Source organism: Ranitomeya variabilis, chromosome 4 (assembly GCF_051348905.1).
Source record: "Ranitomeya variabilis isolate aRanVar5 chromosome 4, aRanVar5.hap1, whole genome shotgun sequence".
In the NCBI taxonomy this organism is placed as follows: Eukaryota; Metazoa; Chordata; class Amphibia; order Anura; family Dendrobatidae; genus Ranitomeya; species Ranitomeya variabilis.
In genome coordinates, this window is record NC_135235.1 from 208,548,743 (window position 1) to 208,571,737 (window position 22,995).

At 46.8% G+C, this 22,995-nt stretch overlaps 1 protein-coding gene and 1 long non-coding RNA gene across 3 annotated transcripts in view; one reads left to right on the forward strand and one right to left on the reverse strand.

Moving 5' to 3' along the window:
* Positions 1–559: 559 nt before the first annotated feature.
* Positions 560–22,995, forward strand: part of NOSIP (nitric oxide synthase interacting protein) — a 42,040-nt gene continuing 19,604 nt past the window's right edge. Inside the window, exons 1-3 of one of the 2 annotated variants that reach the window (XM_077259795.1) lie at positions 560–631; positions 16,113–16,205; positions 17,532–17,637. In XM_077259795.1, the coding sequence (XP_077115910.1) occupies positions 16,136–16,205; positions 17,532–17,637 (176 nt within the window). In that variant the 5' untranslated portion in view covers positions 560–631; positions 16,113–16,135. Of the gene's footprint in view, positions 632–14,662; positions 14,828–16,112; positions 16,206–17,531; positions 17,638–22,995 lie in introns of those variants that run through there. The other variant, XM_077259794.1, reaches the window with a different exon arrangement.
* Positions 10,072–14,748, reverse strand: LOC143770303 (uncharacterized). The gene is made up of 2 exons (XR_013214593.1): positions 14,659–14,748; positions 10,072–11,283 (listed from the first exon to the last, which is right to left on the reverse strand). It is a non-coding gene; the product is annotated as an uncharacterized LOC143770303 (long non-coding RNA).

Here is a 22,995-nt window from a genome sequence, read left to right on the forward strand (position 1 = left end):
AGTACCACACTGAGTCCGGGTGTCACCGTCCGTCCGAACGGAGACACACACACACACACATATGTATACGCTTCCGTTCTTCGTCATCACCGGCATGTTTACATGGGTGGTTTATTGGGAACGAGGCTACAAACGCACATTTGACAAATATCTGTGCGTTACACCTCATCTCTGCGGCCTAATACATATTTCATTGCATTTTAATTAAAAAAAAGAAAGAATATAAATGATGGGATAAAAAGGGGCTTATTAGGGCTAACACTGGCCCTCAGGTGGCCCGGATGTGTAACCTGACAGAAAATTAATGAATTATTGTACCGAAATAACATATAGCTCTAATATATGTCTGTAGTGAAGTATTTACACCATAAGTAACAAGTTTTATTGCGTGATTTATGTGTATGGCTGCCCAGCACAGAACTCTGCCACTTCACTGCCTGAGGCTCAGCCCATTGTGGCTACAAGTCACTGAAAACCTACGCTTCCCTTTCCCGCCCAAATGACGTCATCAGAACAATGACGCCTTACACGTTGGCCCCGCCTCTCCTGATCACGTGTCAGCTACTGGCAGCGCCACTACGTCATCACTGTGCGACTCCCGGGTTTCCGTACAGAGCGGGTTGAGCCTAGAGTGTATGGGCTCCTTCCAGGTCCTGACTGCAGCCCATACACTCTAGCCGGCTCACTGTGAAGATGCTAGAGTGTATGGGCTCCTTCCTGGTTCCCTGACTGCAGCCCATACACTCTAGCCGGCTCACTACTGAAGATGCTAGAGAGTGTATGGGCTCCTTCCAGGTGCCTGACTGCAGCCCATACACTCTAGCCGGCTCATTACTGAAGATGCTAGAGTGTATGGGCTCCTTCCTGGTATATATTATTGTAGATATAGACTGTAAAAAGAAAAGAATGTCCAGCTTCACCGAATCCGTAAAAAAGAGTTTTCTTTATTCAGATACTATTGAGCATAGAGGATACAGACTTCAGCACAAGCCATATGGGTAAGAATCTCAACGCGTTTCTGGAGACTAAGCTCCCTTAATCATGACATTCTAGATATAGACTGTAAAGACTCCTTTCAGGCATATATTATTGTAGATACAGACTGTACGGACTCCTGTCAGGTATATATTATTGTAGATACAGACTGTACGGGCTCCTGTCAGGTATATATTATTGTAGATACAGACTGTACGGACTCCTGTCAGGCATATATTATTGTAGATACAGACTGTACGGGCTCCTGTCAGGTATATATTATTGTAGATATAGACTGTACAGGCTCCTGTCAGGTATATAATATTGTAGATACAGACTGTACGGGCTCCTGTCAGGTATATATTATTGTAGATATAGACTGTATGGGCTCCTGTCAGGCATATATTATTGTAGATATAGACTGTATGGGCTCCTGTCAGGCATATATTATTGTAGATACAGACTGTACGGGCTCCTGTCAGGTATATATTATTGTAGATACAGACTGTACGGACTCCTGTCAGGCATATATTATTGTAGATACAGACTGTACGGGCTCCTGTCAGGTATATATTATTGTAGATATAGACTGTACAGGCTCCTGTCAGGTATATATTATTGTAGATATAGACTGTATGGGCTCCTGTCAGGCATATATTATTGTAGATACAGACTGTACGGGCTCCTGTCAGGTATATATTATTGTAGATATAGACTGTACGGGCTCCTGTCAGGTATATATTATTGTAGATATAGACTGTACGGGCTCCTGTCAGGTATATATTATTGTAGATATAGACTGTACAGGCCCCTGTCAGATATATATTATTGTAGATATAGACTGTACGGACTCCTGTCAGATATATATTATTGTAGATACAGACTGCACAGGCTCCTGTCAGGTATATATTATTGTAGATACAGACTGTACGGGCTCCTGTCAGGTATATATTATTGTAGATATAGACTGTACAGGCTCCTGTCAGGTATATATTATTGTAGATACAGACTGTACGGGCTCCTGTCAGGTATATATTATTGTAGATATAGACTGTATGGGCTCCTGTCAGGTATATATTATTGTAGATACAGACTGTACAGGCCCCTGTCAGGTATATATTATTGTAGATATAGACTGTATGGGCTCCTGTCAGGCATATATTATTGTAGATACAGACTGTACGGGCTCCTGTCAGGCATATATTATTGTAGATACAGACTGTACGGGCTCCTGTCAGGTATATATTATTGTAGATACAGACTGTACGGGCTCCTGTCAGGTATATATTATTGTAGATATAGACTGTACGGGCTCCTGTCAGGTATATATTATTGTAGATACAGACTGTACAGACTCCTTTCAGGCATATATTATTGTAGATATAGACTGTACGGGCTCCTGTCAGATATATATTATTGTAGATATAGACTGTACGGGCTCCTGTCAGGTATATATTATTGTAGATACAGACTGTACGGACTCCTGTCAGGTATATATTATTGTAGATACAGACTGTACAGGCTCCTGTCAGGTATATATTATTGTAGATATAGACTGTACGGACTCCTGTCAGGTATATATTATTGTAGATACAGACTGTACGGACTCCTGTCAGGTATATATTATTGTAGATACAGACTGTACAGGCTCCTGTCAGGTATATATTATTGTAGATATAGACTGTACAGGCTCCTGTCAGATATATATTATTGTAGATACAGACTGTACGGGCTCCTGTCAGGCATATATTATTGTAGATATAGACTGTACGGGCTCCTGTCAGGTATATATTATTGTAGATATAGACTGTACGGACTCCTGTCAGATATATATTATTGTAGATATAGACTGTACGGGCTCCTGTCAGGTATATATTATTGTAGATACAGACTGTACGGACTCCTGTCAGATATATATTATTGTAGATACAGACTGTACGGACTCCTGTCAGGTATATATTATTGTAGATACAGACTGTACGGACTCCTGTCAGGTATATATTATTGTAGATACAGACTGTACAGGCTCCTGTCAGGTATATATTATTGGAAGCCCCCCCCCCTACTTTACGTAGGGAATATAGGGGGGGTCACATGGCCACACAGCCTCTACAGCTGATTGGCCATTTCTGGTTGCTAACCAAGGTTGTTATTTTTGGTATTCATATTTGGTATTTTATTGGGTAAATCCGGCCCCAATCAGCCGTTTTGGCGGTCTTTTAACGGCTGACAATTGGTTGTCAGCGCGTTGCCTTGCTGTCGCCGGGATATTTATGGCCAGGTACTGGCAGGTTTCAACCATTGTGAGGTACCATGTGAAGAAAGAAGACCCTACCCTCCCTCCCTTAAAGCTGTACTTTGTCGTGATGTTTATGTTGTGGGAAAATCGCCCAGTCTCTGGGTGGATGGTTCGTTGGTTTATGGAATATTTGGTCAATTACTTGATTATTTATTTGGGATTGTTTGTTAAGTTATCAATGAGTTACCCAAAATAAACATCACGGCCTTATTTTTCCACTAAGAAAACTTTGTCTTGTGTTTATTTATGTATGAATGAGGCTTGTGTTGCCATGTAGATACAGACTGTACGGGCTCCTGTCGGGTGTATATTAGTGATAATATCAGAATGTATGGGCTCCTGTCAGGTATATATTAGTGATGATATCAGAATGTAAGGGCCCCTGTCAGGTATATATTAGTGATGATATCAGAATGTATGGGCTCCTGTCGGGTATATATTAGTGATGATATCAGAATGTAAGGGCTCCTGTCAGGTATATATTAGTGATGATATCAGAATGTATGGGCTCCTGTCGGGTATATATTAGTGATGATATCAGAATGTAAGGGCTCCTGTCAGGTATATATTAGTGATGATATCAGAATGTATGGGCTCCTGTCGGGTATATATTAGTGATAATATCAGAATGTATGGGCCCCTGTCAGGTATATATTACTGATGATATCAGAATGCATGGGCTCCTGTCAGGTATATATTACTGATAATATCAGAATGTATGGGCCCCTGTCAGGTATATATTAGTGATGATATCAGAATGTATGGGCCCCTGTCAGGTATATATTAGTGATGATATCAGAATGTATGGGCCCCTGTCAGGTATATATTAGTGATGATATCAGAATGTATGGGCCCCTGTCAGGTATATATTAGTGATGATATCAGAATGTATGGGCCCCTGTCAGGTATATATTAGTGATGATATCAGAATGTATGGGCTCCTGTCAGGTATATATTAGTGATGATATCAGAATGTATGGGCCCCTGTCAGGTATATATTAGTGATGATCAGAATGTAAGGGCCCCTGTCAGGTATATATATTAGTGATGTATCAGAATGTATGGGCCCCTGTCAGATATATTAGTGATGATATCAGAATGTATGGGCCCCGTCAGGTATATATATTACTGATGATATCAGAATGTGTGGGCCCCGTCAGGTATATATATTAGTGATAATATCAGAATGTATGGGCCCCGTCAGGTATATATATTAGTGATGATATCAGAATGTATGGGCTCCTGTCAGGTATATATTAGTGATGATATCAGAATGTATGGGCCCCTGTCAGGTATATATTAGTGATGATATCAGAATGTATGGGCCCCGTCAGGTATATATATTAGTGATGATATCAGAATGTATGGGCTCCTGTCAGGTATATATTACTGTAGATATACTGTAGACTGTACGGGCTCCTGTCAGGTATATATTAGTGATGATATCAGAATGTATGGGCCCCTGTCAGGTATATATTAGTGATGATATCAGAATGTATGGGCCCCTGTCAGGTATATATTAGTGATGATATCAGAATGTATGGGCTCCTGTCAGGTATATATTACTGATAATATCAGAATGTATGGGCCTCTGTCAGGTATATATGCTGCGATTGTTCTCGTATGCTGATTTGGCATGAAAAAATAATCACAGATGTGATCTGCCCCATAGATTAACACTGGTCCGAGTGCCATGCGATGCTTTCTCACATAGCGCTCGTCCGTATTCTACGCTAGTGTGACCCCGGCCTTAAACTTATGAAGCGACACAGACCACCTGCAGTTCAGCCACCATCAATATTTAAATTACAAGTTTTTCACCATCCAAAAAAATGCTAATTTTTACCTAGTTCCATAGGTTTCTTAAAGGGAACCTGTCACCAGGTTTTCCCCATATATAGTACCACCAGCACCTATATGCCCTTATACACACCCTTCTAGAGTGCTGTACCGTATATACTCGCGCATAAGCCGAAATTTTTTGGGGCAGAAAGAGACCCTCTCGGCTTATACTCGAGTCATTGTCGGCGGGGAAGCGGCGGCTGTCACATACTCACCTGCTCCTGGTGCGGTCCCTGCATGTCCGATGGTCTCCGGGCAGCTCTTCCTGTGTTCAGCGGTCACGTGGTTCTGCTCATTAATGAATATGGACGCATAATGGTTAAGGCTATGTGCGCACGTTGCAGATTTGCTTGAGGAAATGTCTGCATGGTTAGTGCGTCTCTTAGCAGAAAACGCAGTGGAAATTCTGTACTTTTTTATGCGGATTTGATGCGTTTCTGTAAATCGTGAGCGCTAAATAAAGATATATTAAAAAAAATAAATAAATAAATAAAGGAATTTGATGCATTTCCTTATTCAAACTCTTCACGAGATACCCTCATTAATATTAACTAAAGACACACACACACCCATGTAGGAGCATTAACATAATTAACCTACATATGCTGTAAAAAAAACAACTAAGAAACCTGCGTGAAATGCAATATGTTTATTTTTCAAAAAATAAAACCTGCATGGGCTCCCGCATAATTTTCATAACCAGCAGTGGGAATGCTGACAGCTGATGTTACTATTCTGGAAAGGAGCCAATAACCATAAAGGTTCCCAGGCTATTAATATCAGTTCACAGCTGTTTGCTTAGCCTTTACTGGCTATTTTACAGGGGGACACAAAATATTGACATAAAATCCAACCAGCAAATGCTAGGCAGACAGCTGTAGGCTGATATTTATAGCCTGTGAAGAGGCCATGGATATTGGCAGCCCCACAGGCTAAAAACCATCAGCTCTCAGCCGTCGCAGAAATGGCGCATCTTATAGATGTGCCAATTCCGGCACTTAGCCTCGCTCTTCCCACTTGCCCTGTAGCAGAGGGGTTCATAATTGTGCGGTTGATGTCACCTTTTTATTGTCAAGTAACATCAAGCCCACAGGTTAGTAATGGAGAGGCATCTATCAGACATCTCTCCATTACTAAGCTGGCCTAATGTCACCTTACAATACAAAGGTGACATTAACCCCTTATTACCCCATATGCCACCGCTACAGGGCAGTGAGAAGACAGAGGCTGAGTGCCAGAATTGGCGCATCTTACAGATGCACCTTTTCTGAGGTGGCAATAACCATGGTCCCTCTCTAGGCTATAATATCTGTCCTCAGTCACTGGCTTTCACTCTGTGGCACAGAAAATTGTGCGGGAGCCCACGCCAGTTTTTTCAGTGAAAACATTATTAAATACATACAGGCCCCAAATTTTACACACACACACACACACTACTAACCGTATTAGTCACTGACCTATATAAGTCTAACTGTTCTGCAATGGTTTACTGTATGTAAACCATGTCTCCTATCCTGTCAGCCTCTGCAATGATTTAACAGAAGCCGACAAATTAACTATCAGCTATTCCGCTGTCCGTGTGATATATTATAATATATATATATATACACATACACACATACATACACACAGACAGTACAGTCCAAATGTTTAGACACACCTCATTTAAAGATTTTTCTGTATTTTCATGACTATGAAAACTGTACATTCACACTGAAGGCATCAAAACTATGTGGAATTATATACTTAATAAAAGTGTAAGGCAACTGAAAATATGTCTTATATTCCAGGTTTTTCAAAGTAGCCACGTTTTGCTTTGATGACTGCTTTGCACACTCTTGGCATTCTCTTGATGAGCTTCAAGAGGTAGTCACTGGGAATGGTCTTCCAACAATCTTGAAGGAGTTCCCAGAGATGCTTAGCACTTGTTGGCCCTTTTGCCTTCACTCTGCGGTCCAGCTCACCCCAAACCATCTTGATTGGGTTCAGGTCTGGTGACTGTGGAGGCCAGGTCATCTGGCGTAGCACCCCATCACTCTCCTTCTTGGTCAAATAGCCCTTACACAGCCTGGAGGTGTGTTTGGGGTCATTGTCCTGTTGAAAAATAAATGATGGTCCAACTAAACGCAAACCGGATGGAATAGCATGCCGCTGCAAGATGCTGTGGTAGCCATGCTGGTTCAGTTTTGAATAAATCCCCAACAGTGTCACCAGCAAAGCCCCCCACACCATCACACCTCCTCCTCCATGCTTCACGGTGGAAACCAGGCATTTAGAGCCCATCCGTTCACCTTTTCTGTGTACAAAGACACGGTGGGTGGAACCAAAGATCTCAAATTTGGACTCATCTGACCAAAGCACAGGTTTCCACTGGTCTAATGTCCATTCCTTGTGTTATTTAACCCAAACAAGTCTCTTCTGCTTGTTGCCTGTCCTTAGCAGTGGTTTCCTAGCAGCTATTTTACCATGAAGGCCTGCTGCACAAAGTCTCATCTTAAGGGCTTGTTTCCATTTGCGAGAAACACGTCCGTATCTCGCATGTGGAAACCAAGCTGTAGCACCTGCACTCCAGAGCGGAGCGTGCGGCCGCATAGGAACACATGGAGCTGCACGCTCCGCTCCAAAGTGCCGGCGCCACAGCTTGGTTTCCACATGCGAGATACGGATGTGTTTCTCGCAAATGGAAACAAGCCCTAACAGTTGTTGTAGAGATGTGTCTGCTGCTAGAACTCTGTGTGGCATTGACCTGGTCTCTAATCTGAGCTGCTGTTAACCTGCGATTTCTGAGGATGGTGACTCGGATAAACTTATCCTCAGAAGCAGAGGTGACTCTTGGTATTCCTTTCCTGGGGCGGTCCTCATGTGAGCCAGTTTCTTAGTAGCGCTTGGTGGTTTTTGCCACTGCACTTGGGGACACTTTCAAAGTTTTCCCAATTTTTCGGACTGACTGACCTTCATTTCTTAAAGTAATGATGGCCACTCGTTTTTCTTTACTTAGCTGCTTTTTTCCTGCCATAATACAAATTCTAACAGTCTATTCAGTAGGACTATCAGCTGTGTATCCACCAGACTTCTGCACAACACAACTGATGGTCCCAAACCCATTTATAAGGCAAGAAATCCCACTTATTAAACCTGACAGGGCACACCTGTGAAGTGAAAATCATTCCCAGTGACTACCTCTTGCAGCTCATCAAGAGAATGCCAAGAGTGTGCAAAGCAGTCATCAAAGAAAGAGGTGGCTACTTTGAAGAACCTAGAATATAAGACATAATTTCAGTTGTTTCACACTTTTTTGTTAAGTATATAATTCCACATGTGTTAATTCATAGTTTTGATGCCTTCAGTGTGAATGTACAATTTTCATAGTCATGAAAATACAGAAAAATCTTTAAATGAGAAGGTGTGTCCAAACTTTTGGTCTGTAGTGTATCTCTTTAGATTTTAAATACACCTATACTGTGTGTATATATATCTATTCTATTGTAACCTGTCAGTGTGATTTTACTGTACACTGCACCTGAATTGTCGGGCCTTTCAAAGGACACCGTTGCGTATTTCTCGCAAGTCACACTGATGGCCCGTGTGGTGCGAGTTTTTCTTGCATAAATAGACTTTCATTGGCGAGTCTCGGCTGATATACGGTGCAAATCACAGCATACTGCAATTTCACTCGCACATATACGGCCTTGAAAAAAAAGTGATGGGAGATTAACATTGGTTCGAGTGCTATGCGATTTTTTTCTCGCATAGCACTCGTCCGTATTCCTCTCTAGTGTGACTCCCGCCTTAAAGGGAAAATCATTAAAAATTTATATTTTTTAAAATTTGTAAAATTTCTGATTTTTTTACAAAATAAAGCAAAACATATCAACTCAAGTTTACCATTATCATAAAGTCTAATATAACACGAAAAAAAAAAATTAATCTCAAAATCAATGGGATGTTGAAGCATTCCAGAGTTATTACTATATAAAGTGACACTGGTCAGATTTTAAAAAATTGGTCCCGCCACAAAGGGGCTAAGAGCTTGTACATGTGAACATTGTTTCAAAGGTGGCTTACCTGTCTCAGGCAGGTTTCACACCAGCGTTCGGCAGCCTTCTTCCTCCATTAAGCCCTGCCCACTGCTGCGCCTCTTCCTTCAGCTCCGCCTACGTCTGCATGCATCCCCCATCTAACATTGGGTACGCAGGCATGCCTCATTTTGAAGATGCGCTGAACTGCGTCGAACGCAACATGTTGCATTTTATTGCAGTCGGCGCGTTAAAACAACGCATGCGGAGGCATCCGCTTGGCCTGCGTACCCAATATTAAAGATAGGGTATGCAGGACGCATGCAGACGTAGGCGGAACTGAATGAAGAGTTGTGGCAGTGAGCGGGGCTTAGGCTACTTTCACACTAGTCCGTCGGTACGGGCCGTCGCAAACCGTCGGCCCGACGGACAGTATGTTTTATGTAGAACAACGTGGGCAGCGGAGGCAGTTTTACAACGCATCCGTGGCCCATTGTGAGTTCCGGGGAGGAGGGGGCGGAGTTTCGGCCACACATGCGCGGTCGAAAATGGCGGACTCGACGCACAAAAAAACGTTACATGGAACTTTTTTTGTGCCGACGGTCCGCCAAAACACGACGCATCTGTCGCACGACGGATGCAACGTGTGGCAATCCGTCCCAATGTGTTGCTAATGAAAGTCTATGGAGAAAAAACGCATCATGCAGGCAACTTTGCAGGATGCGTTTTTTCTCCAAAACTACGCATTGAGACGTACAGCAAGCGACGTTAGTGTGAAAGTAGCCTTAACGGAGGAAGAAGGCTGCCATCCGCAGCCCTGACGAACGCTGGTGTGAAACCAGCCTAAGGCTGTTATTATAGCACCTTCCATGTGTTACACAGATACATCATGGGCTTGTCCTGCCCTACGCATGAAATGAAAGGCTAAAATACAATGTGGAGACTTCATCAGAGCAATGTTTTATTTACATTCAGAACTGGTTTAAGAGGAACAAATGACCATTTCCCACAGAAATCTCAGACTTTTACTGGATAAATATCATTTTACCATTAGATATAGAAACATTTCTAATTTTATAAAACTGCATTTTTTTGCATTGAATAACTTTATGCCCTTGCTTGTTTCATTTTATGCATTTCTACAGTATTTTAAAACTGTAATATGCTGTTAGTGCCTGGGGGCTGGACTGTCGGTTTGGTATGTGGCTCTGCCCCCCCCCCCAGGCCTGCCTCCAATGTCTGAGGTTTCGGTGTCCCAGACCAGAGATCATAATAACGGCCTTGAATTGTGAAGGACACGGCAGCCGACCCTGAGAAACATCCAAGGTGGGAACGCCCCATCATGTCGAAGAGAGTCTGCTAGATCCAGGCCTAGCAGACCAGTGCCGGTGGGTTCATGGATGCCAGGAGGGGGTTGGCCTAAAGGAAGGTCTCGTCTTTTCCTGGCGGGTCGGAGAGTTGTCCCGTCGTTTTTTTGGACAGAACATTTCCAAAACAACCAAAATTGAACAGCAGATCTCTTGGGAGGCAGACTTTAGTCCTCTGTTGCAGAAGCGAAGTACTCTTAAACTGATAGGTGCAGAGTAGGACACACTAGAAAGTTGGCGTGCATGATTGTTCAGGGCACTGGCGGTGTGGACCGGCCACCAGAGAAGGCCTAGACCGAAGCCTGGATATTTTAAGAGCAGGGTCACAGGAGCCTCTGGAAAACATGGAGGCTGCATGAATAGGAAGGTTTCCCCAGGAGACGTCCATATTGCTCAGGGGCAAACTAGGACATACTTGTCCTGTCCTTTCCATTTTTTTTTTTATTTTTTTTTTAAAGTAGCCCCCTCACTGCCTGGTAGGATGTATGTGTCCTGAAGATCACACATCATTCTTCACAGACAGATGATGAAGATGGGCATGGAATAACCTGGACGCAGACCTTTTGGCGGCTGGCACATAACGGATTCGTCTTCCCTCCCTACTCTATCTGGCTCTGGGGGGGCCAGAGGGTAGGGGGATTCGTGGCATGGATCGTCCTCTGGGGAACCACAAACACTCTTGATGTGTCAGGGCCTTGCCTCATAGACCACAGATGATACGGTAGTGACAATTCTAGGTGGGAGATTAGAGTGACAATTCCACTGTCACCCTCAAAAGCCGTATCTGAAAAAAAAAAAAAAAGAAAAAGGAAAATCGTTAATAAAAAAAACCCCCAAAACCTAAGTCAGAAACTGGGCTGGGTGGTCCAGACCCATGTCTGCCTCCTACTGACATTAAGCTAAAAAGGATTAGCTTCGTGCCAGTTGGTGGTGTGGCCTCCTCTACAGGGAAATACCTAAATTTTTTTTTTGCATAGCATAAGCAGCATACGCTCATATTTTTTTTGGTGTACCCCAATGAAGCATTAGCCCCCCCCCACATCAACCAGATGGCCACACAGCATAACCTCGCTCCCCCAGTCAGAAACCTCCACCTCACATTAACCAGCGGGCCACACAGCATAACCTCGCTCCCCCAGTCAGAAACCTCCACCTCACATTAACCAGCGGACCCCACAGGATAAATCCAAAGCCCACCAGACATTCCCTCCCCTCAAGCGTAAATCCAAATATGACGCCCCCTGCCCCAACCATAAATCCCATCAGACACCCCCTCCAATCGAACGCCACCCCAGCTTAAACTCTCATCGGACGTCCAACCCCCACAAACCCCCATCGGACGTCCAACCCCCACAAACCCCCATCGGACGTACAACCCCCACCGGACGCGGAACCCCCCACCCAGCAGAAACCCCCAGATGCAGACCCCCCACCCCGCACAAACCCCTATCAGACGTGGACCCCCCCACCCAGCACAAACCCCCATCGGACGTGGACCCCCCCCACCCAGCACACACCCCCTTCGATGTCCACCCCCCACCCAGCTTAAACCCTCTTCAGCCCCCCCCAAACCCAACCCATAAGCAGGTCGCCCCCCAATAAAAGGGATCCCCCAGTAAGCAGCAGGTCACCCCCCAATAAAAGGGTTCCATCTGTAAGCAGCAGGTCGTCCCCAAATCCCACCACGGGATCCCCCCCAATAGCCAGCAGCAGGTCGCCTCCCCACATTCCACGACAAGCAGGTCGCCTCCCCACATTCCACGACAAGCAGGTCGCCTCCCCACATTCAACGACAAGCAGGTCGCCTCCCCACATTCAACGACAAGCAGGTCGCCTCCCCACATTCAACGACAAGCAGGTCGCCTCCCCACATTCAACGACAAGCAGGTCGCCTCCCCACATTCAACGACAAGCAGGTCGCCTCCCCACATTCAACGACAAGCAGGTCGCCTCCCCACATTCAACGACAAGCAGGTCGCCTCCCCACATTCAACGACAAGCAGGTCGCCTCCCCACATTCAACGACAAGCAGGTCGCCTCCCCACATTCAACGACAAGCAGGTCGCCTCCCCACATTCAACGACAAGCAGGTCGCCTCCCCACATTCAACGACAAGCAGGTCGCCTCCCCACATTCAACGACAAGCAGGTCGCCTCCCCACATTCAACGACAAGCAGGTCGCCTCCCCACATTCAACGACAAGCAGGTCGCCTCCCCACATTCAACGACAAGCAGGTCGCCTCCCCACATTCAACGACAAGCAGGTCGCCTCCCCACATTCAACGACAAGCAGGTCGCCTCCCCACATTCAACGACAAGCAGGTCGCCTCCCCACATTCAACGACAAGCAGGTCGCCTCCCCACATTCAACGACAAGCAGGTCGCCTCCCCACATTCAACGACAAGCAGGTCGCCTCCCCACTAGCAGGTCGCCCTCAAATCTCACCACAGGGGTCCCCCAAATAGCCTGCAGCAGGTCACCCCTCACATGCAGGTCGCCTCCCCACATCCCACCACAAGCAGGTCACCCCCCACATCCCACCACAGGGGTCCCCCAATAGCTTGCAGCAGGTCTCCTCCCACATCCACCACAAGGGTCCCCCCCAATAGACAGCAGGTCATGCCCTCCCAAAACCCGACCACAAGCATGTCGCCCTCAAACCCCACCACCAGGGTCTCCCCAATAGCCAGCAGCAGGTCGCCCCCACTAAAAGGGGTCCACCCCGTAAGCAGCAAGTCACCTCCAAACCCCACCACAGGGGTCCCCCTCAATAGCCAGCAGGTCACCCCCAAACCCCACCACAGGGGCCCATCAATAGCCATCAGCAGGTCACCCCTCCACAAGCAGGTCGCCCCCACTAAAAGGGGTCCCGCAACAAGCAGGTCGCCTCCCCAAACCCAACCATAAGCAGGTCACCCTCACTAAAATGGGTCCCCCGCACGCAGGTCGCCCCCAAATCACACCACAGGGGTCCCACCATAGGGGTCACCCCAATAGCCAGCAGCAGGTCTCCCACCCCAAACAAGTCACCCCATAAGCAGCAGGTCACCCCTAAATCCCACAACAGGGGTCCCCCCAATTGCCAGCAGCAGGTCCCCCCCCACAAGCAGGTCACCCCCCACTAAAATGGGTCACCCCCAATAGCATGCAGCAGGTCGCCCCCCCACAAGCAGGTCAGGGGTCCCCCAATAGCCTGCAGCCCCCCTCACACAAGCAGGTCGCCTACCACAGAAGTCCACCACAACAGACAGCAGCAGTCCCCCCCCCACAAAATCCCACAATAGCCAGCAGCAGCAGGTCCCCCCAAAATCCCACCACAGGGGTCCCCCACAATAGCCAGCAGCAGCGGAGCCTCCCAAAATCCCACTGCAGGGGTCCCCCACAATAGCCAGCAGCAGCAGAGCCCACCAAAATCCCACCGCAGGGGTCCCCCACAATAGCCAGCAGCAGCGGAGCCCCCCAAAATCCCACCACCGGGATCCCCCACAATAGCCAGCAGCAGCAGAGCCCCCCAAAATCCCACCACAGGGGTCCCCCACAATAGCCAGAAGCAGCGGAGCCCCCCAAAATCCCACCACAGGGGTCTCCCACAATAGCCAGCAGCAGCGGAGCCCCCCAAAATCCCACAGCAGGGGTCCCCCACAATAGCCAGCAGCAGCGGAGCCCCCCAAAATCCCACCACAGGGGTCCCCCACAATAGCCAGCAGCAGCGGAGCCCACCAAAATCCCACCAAAATCCCACCACAGGGGTCCCCCACAATAGCCAGCAGCAGCGGAGCCCCCCAAAATCCCACAGCAGGGGTCCCCCACAATAGCCAGCAGCAGCGGAGCCCCCCAAAATCCCACCACAGGGGTCCCCCACAATAGCCAGCAGAAGCGGAGCCCCCCAAAATCCCACAGCAGGGGTCCCCCACAATAGCCAGCAGCAGCGGAGCCCCCCAAAATCCCACCACAGGGGTCCCCCACAATAGCCAGCAGAAGCGGAGCCCCCCAAAATCCCACAGCAGGGGTCCCCCACAATAGCCAGCAGCAGCGGAGCCCCCCAAAATCCCACCACAGGTCACTCCCCACACAGACAAGTAGGTCGACCACCACAGTGCCTCCCCCAATAGCGAATAGCGATCGGCAAGTAGCATTTTTCACCCTGAAACCACTGACCTCCATGGCGTCCACAAGCTGTCATGCTGCTTTCCTTTGCCGCCTTGGAGAACACGCCCCCTCCCGATAGGACACGCCCCCGGAAATGACGTCACACCTGGAAGGAGCCCATACACTCTAGCATTTACCGTACACTCTAGCATTTACCGTACAGAGCGACATTACCGAGGTAAACACGGCGGCCGTGTGGCGCACGGTGCGGTGAGCGCCTGCTCATCGGTCTCTCCTCATATCTGTGTACTGTGTGGGACATTTCTGCCGTAGTTGAACGTCCAGCAGCTCTTGGCGGAGACGGAATGCTGAGACTTGTAGTTCCACGGCTGTTTCCGTGCAGTAGCACTATGCAGTCACCTCGGAGCTGACACATTTCTATGGCAACAACTGTATTAATGGAAAAACCTTCCATAAAGTGACTTTTTTTGGATTCTAGACATTTCAATCACTTAAAGAGGAGACAAATGCCAAGTGTTTGTTAAGAGAACCTTTATCTCTTATTAAAACTCCTTTTTGGCCCTGAAAATAGATACATTTTGAATGTTATTGTTTACTACTTGTTGCTTTGGTTACTGGCCACCTCTGCAGTCTTATCAGCGGTAGCCGGTCTCCTAGGCAACAAGGGCAGTAGTTTGAAGCCCTTTGCTTCGTTTCCCCTGTTATCCTCTGATTCTGCAGAGCCAAAACAACTTTTGCTGTCGGCTTTAGAGCGCACACAGATCCAGAGAAGCGGTGCAGCCATGCCATCACCAAAAACGGAACCCTTCTCCGGCCGTCTTCCTGCTTGTTGTCTTTTCCTTTTCTGTCCGCCTCGGAGATCACTCCATGCTATAATGTCACAACCTTACCACTAGTGATGAGCGAGCGTGCTGGGATAAGGTGTTATCTGAGCATGCTCGGGTGCTAACTGAGGGTCTTCGGCGTGCTCGAAAAATATGTTCGAGTCCCCGCGGCTGCATGTCTCCTGGCTCTTAGACAGTCGCAGTTGTACAGTGGCGAGACATGCTGCCGCGGGGACTAGAGCATATTATTCGAGTGCGCCGAAGACACTTGGTTAACACCTGAGCATGCTCAGATAACACCTTATCTGAGCATGCTCGCTCATCACTACTTGCTATGTTTTACTGTCATTTTTTGTTTTAATACTAGTGATGAGTGAGCTCGTTACTCGGGTTTTCCGAGCACGCTCTGGTGTTCTCCGAGTATTTTGGGCGTGCTCGTAGAGTATGTTTGAGTCCCTGCAACTGCATGATTTGCGCCTGCTAGACAGACTGAATACATGTGAGGAATCCCTAACAAACGGGCAATCCCTGTGTTCAGGTTGTCTAACAGCTGCAAATCTTGCAGCTGCGGGGAATCAAACATAATCTACGAGCACGTCCAAGATAATCAAGAGAACACCCGAGTATGCTCGGAAAACTCGAGTAACATATACATATATGTATTTTTTGTTTTTACAGAGTTACATGCATAAAGGTACAAAATGACAAGGCATGGAAAAAACTGCACTGCTGGAGCTGTCTATACCTACTACGAAAAAAAGAAAGACACAGGTTGGTACTAGAATTGGTGCAAATTAATTTACACATCCCAGTCCATCAGTAAGGCCGGGATCACACATGCAAGAAATACGGCCGAGTCTCGCATGTTAATACCCGGCATTGCCGCTGGCACTCAGGAGCGGAGCGTCCGGCTCCATGTATTGCTATGCGGCTGTACGCTCCGCTCCTGAACGACGTCGACAATGCGGGGTATTAACATGCGAGACTCGGCTGTATTTCTCACATGTGTGATCCATGTATTGCTATGCAACTGCACGCTCCGCTCCGGAGTGCCGGTGCCACAGCTTGCTTTTAACCAGCGAGACTCGGCCGTATCTCGCACCAGTGTGTCTCCGGCCTAAGAGTAAGAACGGTATGTGAGCAAGAGAGGAGGTTGCTACTTCCAGGCATCGGTAGTTCTTCTTTCGATTAGCCAGCCTGGCACGACATCATCTTGCAGCTTGACGGACATCGCACCAGGCCGGCTAATCAGAAGAGGAGCCGCCACGGTTGTCGTCGTGTAAGAGGTAATTCTCTTGCTCTCACCCACAGGTCGGTGTAATTTTTTTACTTAATGCTGTAATACCAAATCATTGCAGTGTATTGTACAAGAGATCAACAAACAATCACAGATGGAAGTACCCTGGGGACGTTTAAAAAAAAAAAAAAAAAAGAAAGAAAAAATTGAATAAACCCCACTGTTATTCTCAACCTAGAATAAAGAAATATCTAGCATACTTGGTATGGCCAGGTCTGTGAAAGTCCGATGTATGAAGGAATAAAATTGCAAATAAAGAAGAAAAAAAAATCACTCCAACCCGCCCTCCCAAAAAAATAATGCAGTAAAAAGTAAGCAAAACGTCCTGTGTTCCCCAAAATGGTAACAGTATGGCACACACAAAAAAACAAGCCCTCACACAGCTTTGGCGGCTAAAAAAAAAAAAATAAACATTTACAGCTCTTGGAAAAAGTTGAAACAAACCAAATTTGTGTTTTTAAAAAGTTTTGAATTATTAAAGTAATGAAAAGAAAGAAAACCGATGATGGCATCACCATATCCTTACTGCCTTGAAGAATCGCGTTGCCAGGTAAAAATGAAACACAAAGAAATTTGGATATTAAAATGAAATATGTGATTCAAAATTATTAACTCTTTTCCCTCCCCAAAAAAGTCAGCATGTGGACGGAAAAGTAAAAAAAAAAAAAAGTTATGGTTCTTAGAAGAAGGGGAGGGAACAAAAAACAAACTGCACGATTGTTTAAGCAGCCGCCATGACACATAAATTCTGTTCCATTTTCGGCTTTGATAGATGACACACTGACATCTTCTGTTTTCAGCCGCCTCGGGATATGGCACTCAGACGGTTCGTCTCAGCAAAGATGCCGTAAAAGATTTTGATTGCTGTTGCTTGTCCCTTCAGCCGTGTAAAGACCCGGTGGTGACGTAAGTGTCCGAAAACCATTACATCGACTGATCATAAGATCTGCAATGATTATCAGTTCGGAAATTCTGTTGAATGTTTTAAAGCAAACCTATCACTAGAGTCAGACCACGGGCAGCATAAATCAGAGCCCGGCCCCGTGACTGCAGCCAGGTATAGCTTGCTCTTAAAGCTGCCGTGTTTCAGAGAAAATATAGTTTGAAAAGCCAGCAAGGGACCATAGGGAGAGAACTGACTTGTCCAGGGCTTTTCCAACTCCAGTGGATTGACAGTTCTCTTCCTATTTACAGCCTTGGGAGAGAACAATCAATTAACGGGAACCGGTCAGCAGGATTGTGCACGGTAAAGGCCCCGTCTCACATAGCGAGATCGCTAGCGAGATCGCTGCTGAGTCACAAGTTTTGTGACGCAACAGCGACCTCAGTAGCGATCTCGCTATGTGTGACACGTACCAGCGATCAGGCCCCTGCTGCGAGATCGCTGGTCGTGTCAGAATGGCCTGGACCTTTTTTTGGTCGTTGAGGTCCCGCTGACATCGCTGAATCGGTGTGTGTGACACCGATCCAGCGATGTCTTCACTGGTAACCAGGGTAAACATCGGGTTACTAAGCGCAGGGCCGCGCTTAGTAACCCGATGTTTACCCTGGTTACCAGCGTAAATGTAAAAAAAAACAAACAATACATACTCGCCTTTCGGTGTCCAGGTCCCTTGCCGTCTGCTTCCTGCTCTCACTGACTGCCGGCCGTACAGTGAGAAGTGAGAGCACAGCAGTGACGTCACCGCTGCGCTCTGCTCTCAGTGTACGGCGGCTCAGTCAGAGCAGGAAGCAGACGGCAAGGGACCTGACGGACACCGAAAGGCGAGTATGTACTGTTTGTTTTTTTTGGTAACCAGGGTAAACATCGGGTTACTAAGCGCGGCCCTGCGCTTAGTAACCCGATGTTTACCCTGGTTACCCGGGTGCTGCAGGGGGACTTCGGCATCGTTGAAGACAGTTTCAACGATGCCGAAGTCGTTCCCCTGATCGTTGGTCGCTGGAGAGAGCAGTCTGTGTGACAGCTCCCCAGCGACCACACAACGACTTACCAACGATCACGGCCAGGTCGTATCGCTGGTCGTGATCGTTGGTAAATCGCTAAGTGAGACGGGGCCTTAACCTACAGACACTGTCAGGCTGGAGCCATTATACTGATTACAATCATACCTTTGATGATAAAATCTGTCTTGTTGTTGAATAATCTTTAATTTCAGTTAATGATATGCTCGTGCTCTGGGGCGGCCGGGGGGGGGGGCTTCATGTGGTGCCTCTGACTAGGTATTAACAATGCAGCCTGCTGACAGGTCACTGATCCCTCACTGACCTCTCCCTCTTCTTTCCAGCCTGGATAAATATCTCCCCCAGTACCTGGGTCGTGAATATTATCACAGACGGCCTAAAAATAAAATTTATCCGTCCACCCAGGCAAAACTTTATAATAACTCCCCGAAGAAAGTCCCAGCAGGAGCAATCTGCTCTGGAAACCCGAGGTCTTGGGACTCATTCACAAAAAGGTTCTTCAGGAAGTCCCAACTCAGGAAGAAAGAGGCGGATTTTACTCCCCCCTCTTCTTAATCCAAAAACCGGATGGCTCTTGGAGAACTATAATACCGTATATACTCGAGTACTCGAGTGTAAGCCGACCCGATTATAAGCCGACCCCCCCTAATTTTGCCACAAAAAACTGGGAAAACTTATTGACTCAAGTATAAGCCTAGGGTGGAAAATGCAGCAGCTACCGGTGAATTTCAAAATTAAAAATAGATACTCCATACCGTTCATTATGGCCCCATAGATGCTCCACATAAAGCTGTGCCACATATAATGCTCTGCACCGTTCATTATGGCCCCATAGATGCTCCACATAAAGCTGTGCCATATATACAATGCTCTGCACCGTTGCCCCATAGATGCTCCACATAAAGCTGTGCCATATATACAATGCTCTGCACCGTTGCCCCATAGATAGCTGTGCCATATATATATAATGCTCTGCACCGTTGCCCCATAGATAGCTGTGCCATATAGTGCTCTGCACCTTTGCCCCATAGCTGTGCCATATAGTGCTCTGCACCGTTGCCCCATAGCTGTGCCATACAGCGCTCTGCACCGTTGCCCCATAGCTGTGCCATATATATATAGTGCTCTGCACCGTTGCCCCATAGCTGTGCCATATATATAGTGCTCTGCACCGTTGCCCCATAGCTGTGCCATATATATAATGCTCTGCACCGTTGCCCCATAGATAGCTGTGCCATATAGTGCTCTGCACCGTTGCCCCATAGATGCTCCACATAAATCTGTGCCATTGCTGCTGCTGCAATAAAAAAAAAAACCCACATACTCACCTCTCTTGCTTGCAGCTCCTCACGTCCCGTCCCGGCGTCTCTCCGCACTGACTGATCAGGCAGAGGGCGCCGCGCACACTATATGCGTCATCGCGCCCTCTGACCTGCACAGGTATATATATATAAAATCAAAAAAAGGAAAACAGCACAAAAAAATAACTAAAGAAAAAGTGGACTTCAGTGCCTGAACGGCGTGGCGACGTTTCGGATGTAATATCTTTTCTCAAGGGTTGAGAAAGGATATTACATCCGAAACGTCGCCACACCGTTCAGGCATTAAAGTCCACTTTTTCTTTAGTTATTTTTCTGTGCTGTTTTCCTTTTTTTGATTCTATGTTTGGAGGTCACTGGATCGGTGGTTAGGAAAGCTTTGCATGTCATCAGAGGTAACACTGGATGCCGTTCCAATTTTTTTTTTATAATATAAAATATCCTCATTGAATACTTTGTTCTGTGCAAAGTTGAATGTGCTGACAACAAAATCACACAAAAATCATCAATGGAAATCATAATTTATTAACCAATGGAGGTCTGGATTTGGAACGATACTCAAAATCGAAGTGAAAAACCAAATTGCAGGCTGATCAAACTTCAGTCTCAAGACAAGGAAATGATGCTCAGTAGTGTGTGTGGCCTCCACATGCCTATATGACCTCCCTACAACGCCTGGGCATGCTCCTGATGAGGCGGCGGATGGTCTCCTGAGGGATCTCCTCCCAGACCTGGACTAAAGCATCCGCCAATTTCTGGACAGTTTGTGGTGCAACGTGACGTTGGTGGATGGTGTGAGACATGATGTCCCAGATGTGTTCAATCGGATTCAGGTCTGGGGAACGGGCGCCCAGTCCATAGCTTCAATGTCTTCATCTTGCAGGAACTGCTGACACACTCCAGCCACATGAGGTCTGGCATTGTCCGGCATTAGGAGGAACCCAGGGCCAACCGCACCAGCATATAGTCTCACAAGGGGTCTGAGGATCTCGTCTCCGTACCTAATGAGTCAGGCTACCTCTGGTGAGCACATGGAGGGCTGTGCGGCCCTCCAAGAAAATGCCACCCCACACCATTACTGACCCACTGCCAAACCGGTCATGCTGAAGGATGTTGCAGGCAGCAGATCGCTCTCCACGGCGTCTCCAGACTCTGTCACGTCTGTCACATGTGCTCAGTGTGAACCTGCTTTCATCTGTGAAGAGCACAGGGCACCAGTGGCGAATTTGCCAATCTTGGTGTTTTGTGGCAAATGCCAAGCGTCCTGCATGGTGTTGGGCTGTGAGCAGAACCCCCATCTGTGGACGTCGAGCCCTCAGACCATCCTCATGGAGTCGGTTTCTAACAGTTTGTGCAGACACATGCACATTTGTGGCCTGCTGGAGGTCATTTTGCAGGGCTCTAGCAGTGCTCCTCCTGTTCCTTTTTGCACAAAGGCTGAGGTAGCTGTCCTGCTGCTGGGTTGTTGCCCTCCTACGGCCCCCTACACGTCTCTTGGTGTACTGGCCTGTCTCCTGGTAGCACCTCCAGCCTCTGGACACTACGCTGACAGACACAGCAAACCTTCTTGCCACAGCTCACATTGATGTGCCATCCTGGATGGGCTGCACTACCTGAGCTACTTGTGTGGGTTGTAGAGTCCGTCTCATGCTACCACGAGTGTGAAAGCACAGCCAACATTCAAAAGTGACCAAAGATGTAATGTGGTCTGTGGTCCCCACCTGCAGAACCACTCCTTTATTGAGGGTGTCTTGATAATTGCCAATAATTTCCATCTGTTGTCTTTTCCATTTGCACAACAGCATGTGACATTGATTGTCAATCAGCGTTGCTTCCTAAGTGGACAGTTTGATTTCACAGAAGTTTAATTTTACTTGGAGTTAGATTCTGTTTTTCTCCATCGCCACATTGGGGGACACAGGACCATGGGTGTAATGCTGCTGTCACTAGGAGGCTGACACTAAGCTGAGACAAAAAAAGGTTAGCTCCTCCCCTGCAGTATACACCCTCATGCTGGCTTCCAGAGACCCAGTTCAAGCTTAGTGTCCGTAGGAGGCACACTGGAATTTTTTTCTTTAAATCCTTTCTATTTCCGGACGAAGGGGGCGACGGATTCTTTCATGTTCCGTTCTCCCCCGAACCAACAACAGGCAAGCACGGGAGTTTCACCTCTCCGTACCCTCTCCTGCGACGCAAGTGTTCCCTTTATTTTTTTGAGATATATATATCTATATCTATATCTTCGTACCGTGTTAGCCAGTAGATAGAAAAATATTTAGAATTGAGAGTCCTCAGTGGTTGATACCTTTTAATGGCTAACTGAAAAGATGGTAACAAATTGCAAGCTTTTGAGACTACTCAGGTCTCTTCATCCGGCATAGACTAAAAGAAATTCTGGAGAATCACATATTTGCGCACAACATATCACAGAAAAAACAACCATGGATGACAGGTGACATGAAGCAGAATTACCATGAGTGATAAACACTTATGTCCATAAATATTGGACCAGTTCTTAGATAAGGAATGTTTTATTGTCCTCTGATTGGGGTCTGGTTCTGTTGTGATGACCCCACATGGTCTGAGGGGCAAGTTCCTTAGTTGATGTAAAAAGACATAAATCCATCTCACACATTCATTCCTGCACTGAGACTGTCAAAGGTCATCATCAGCTTATATTCCCAAACTCTTCTTTCTCTCTGAGATTTGAAGCTACCTTTTTAAAACAAGTCATTTCATGTCCATGGTGCTATGATCTGGGAGACAAAAATGTTTGGCCACAGGTAGATCCATTCTTTTTTTCTCTTACTGTGTGATGATGAGAGTTCATCCTTGTTCTCAGTTTTTTCCCTGTCTCCCCTACATACAGACCCCCAGTTGGACATTTAGTACAAATAATTAGGTACACCACATTAGGAGTGATGCAGCTGAAAGTACCTGGGATCTTGTAGTCCTGATTTGAATTGGGGATCTTTATCTTGTC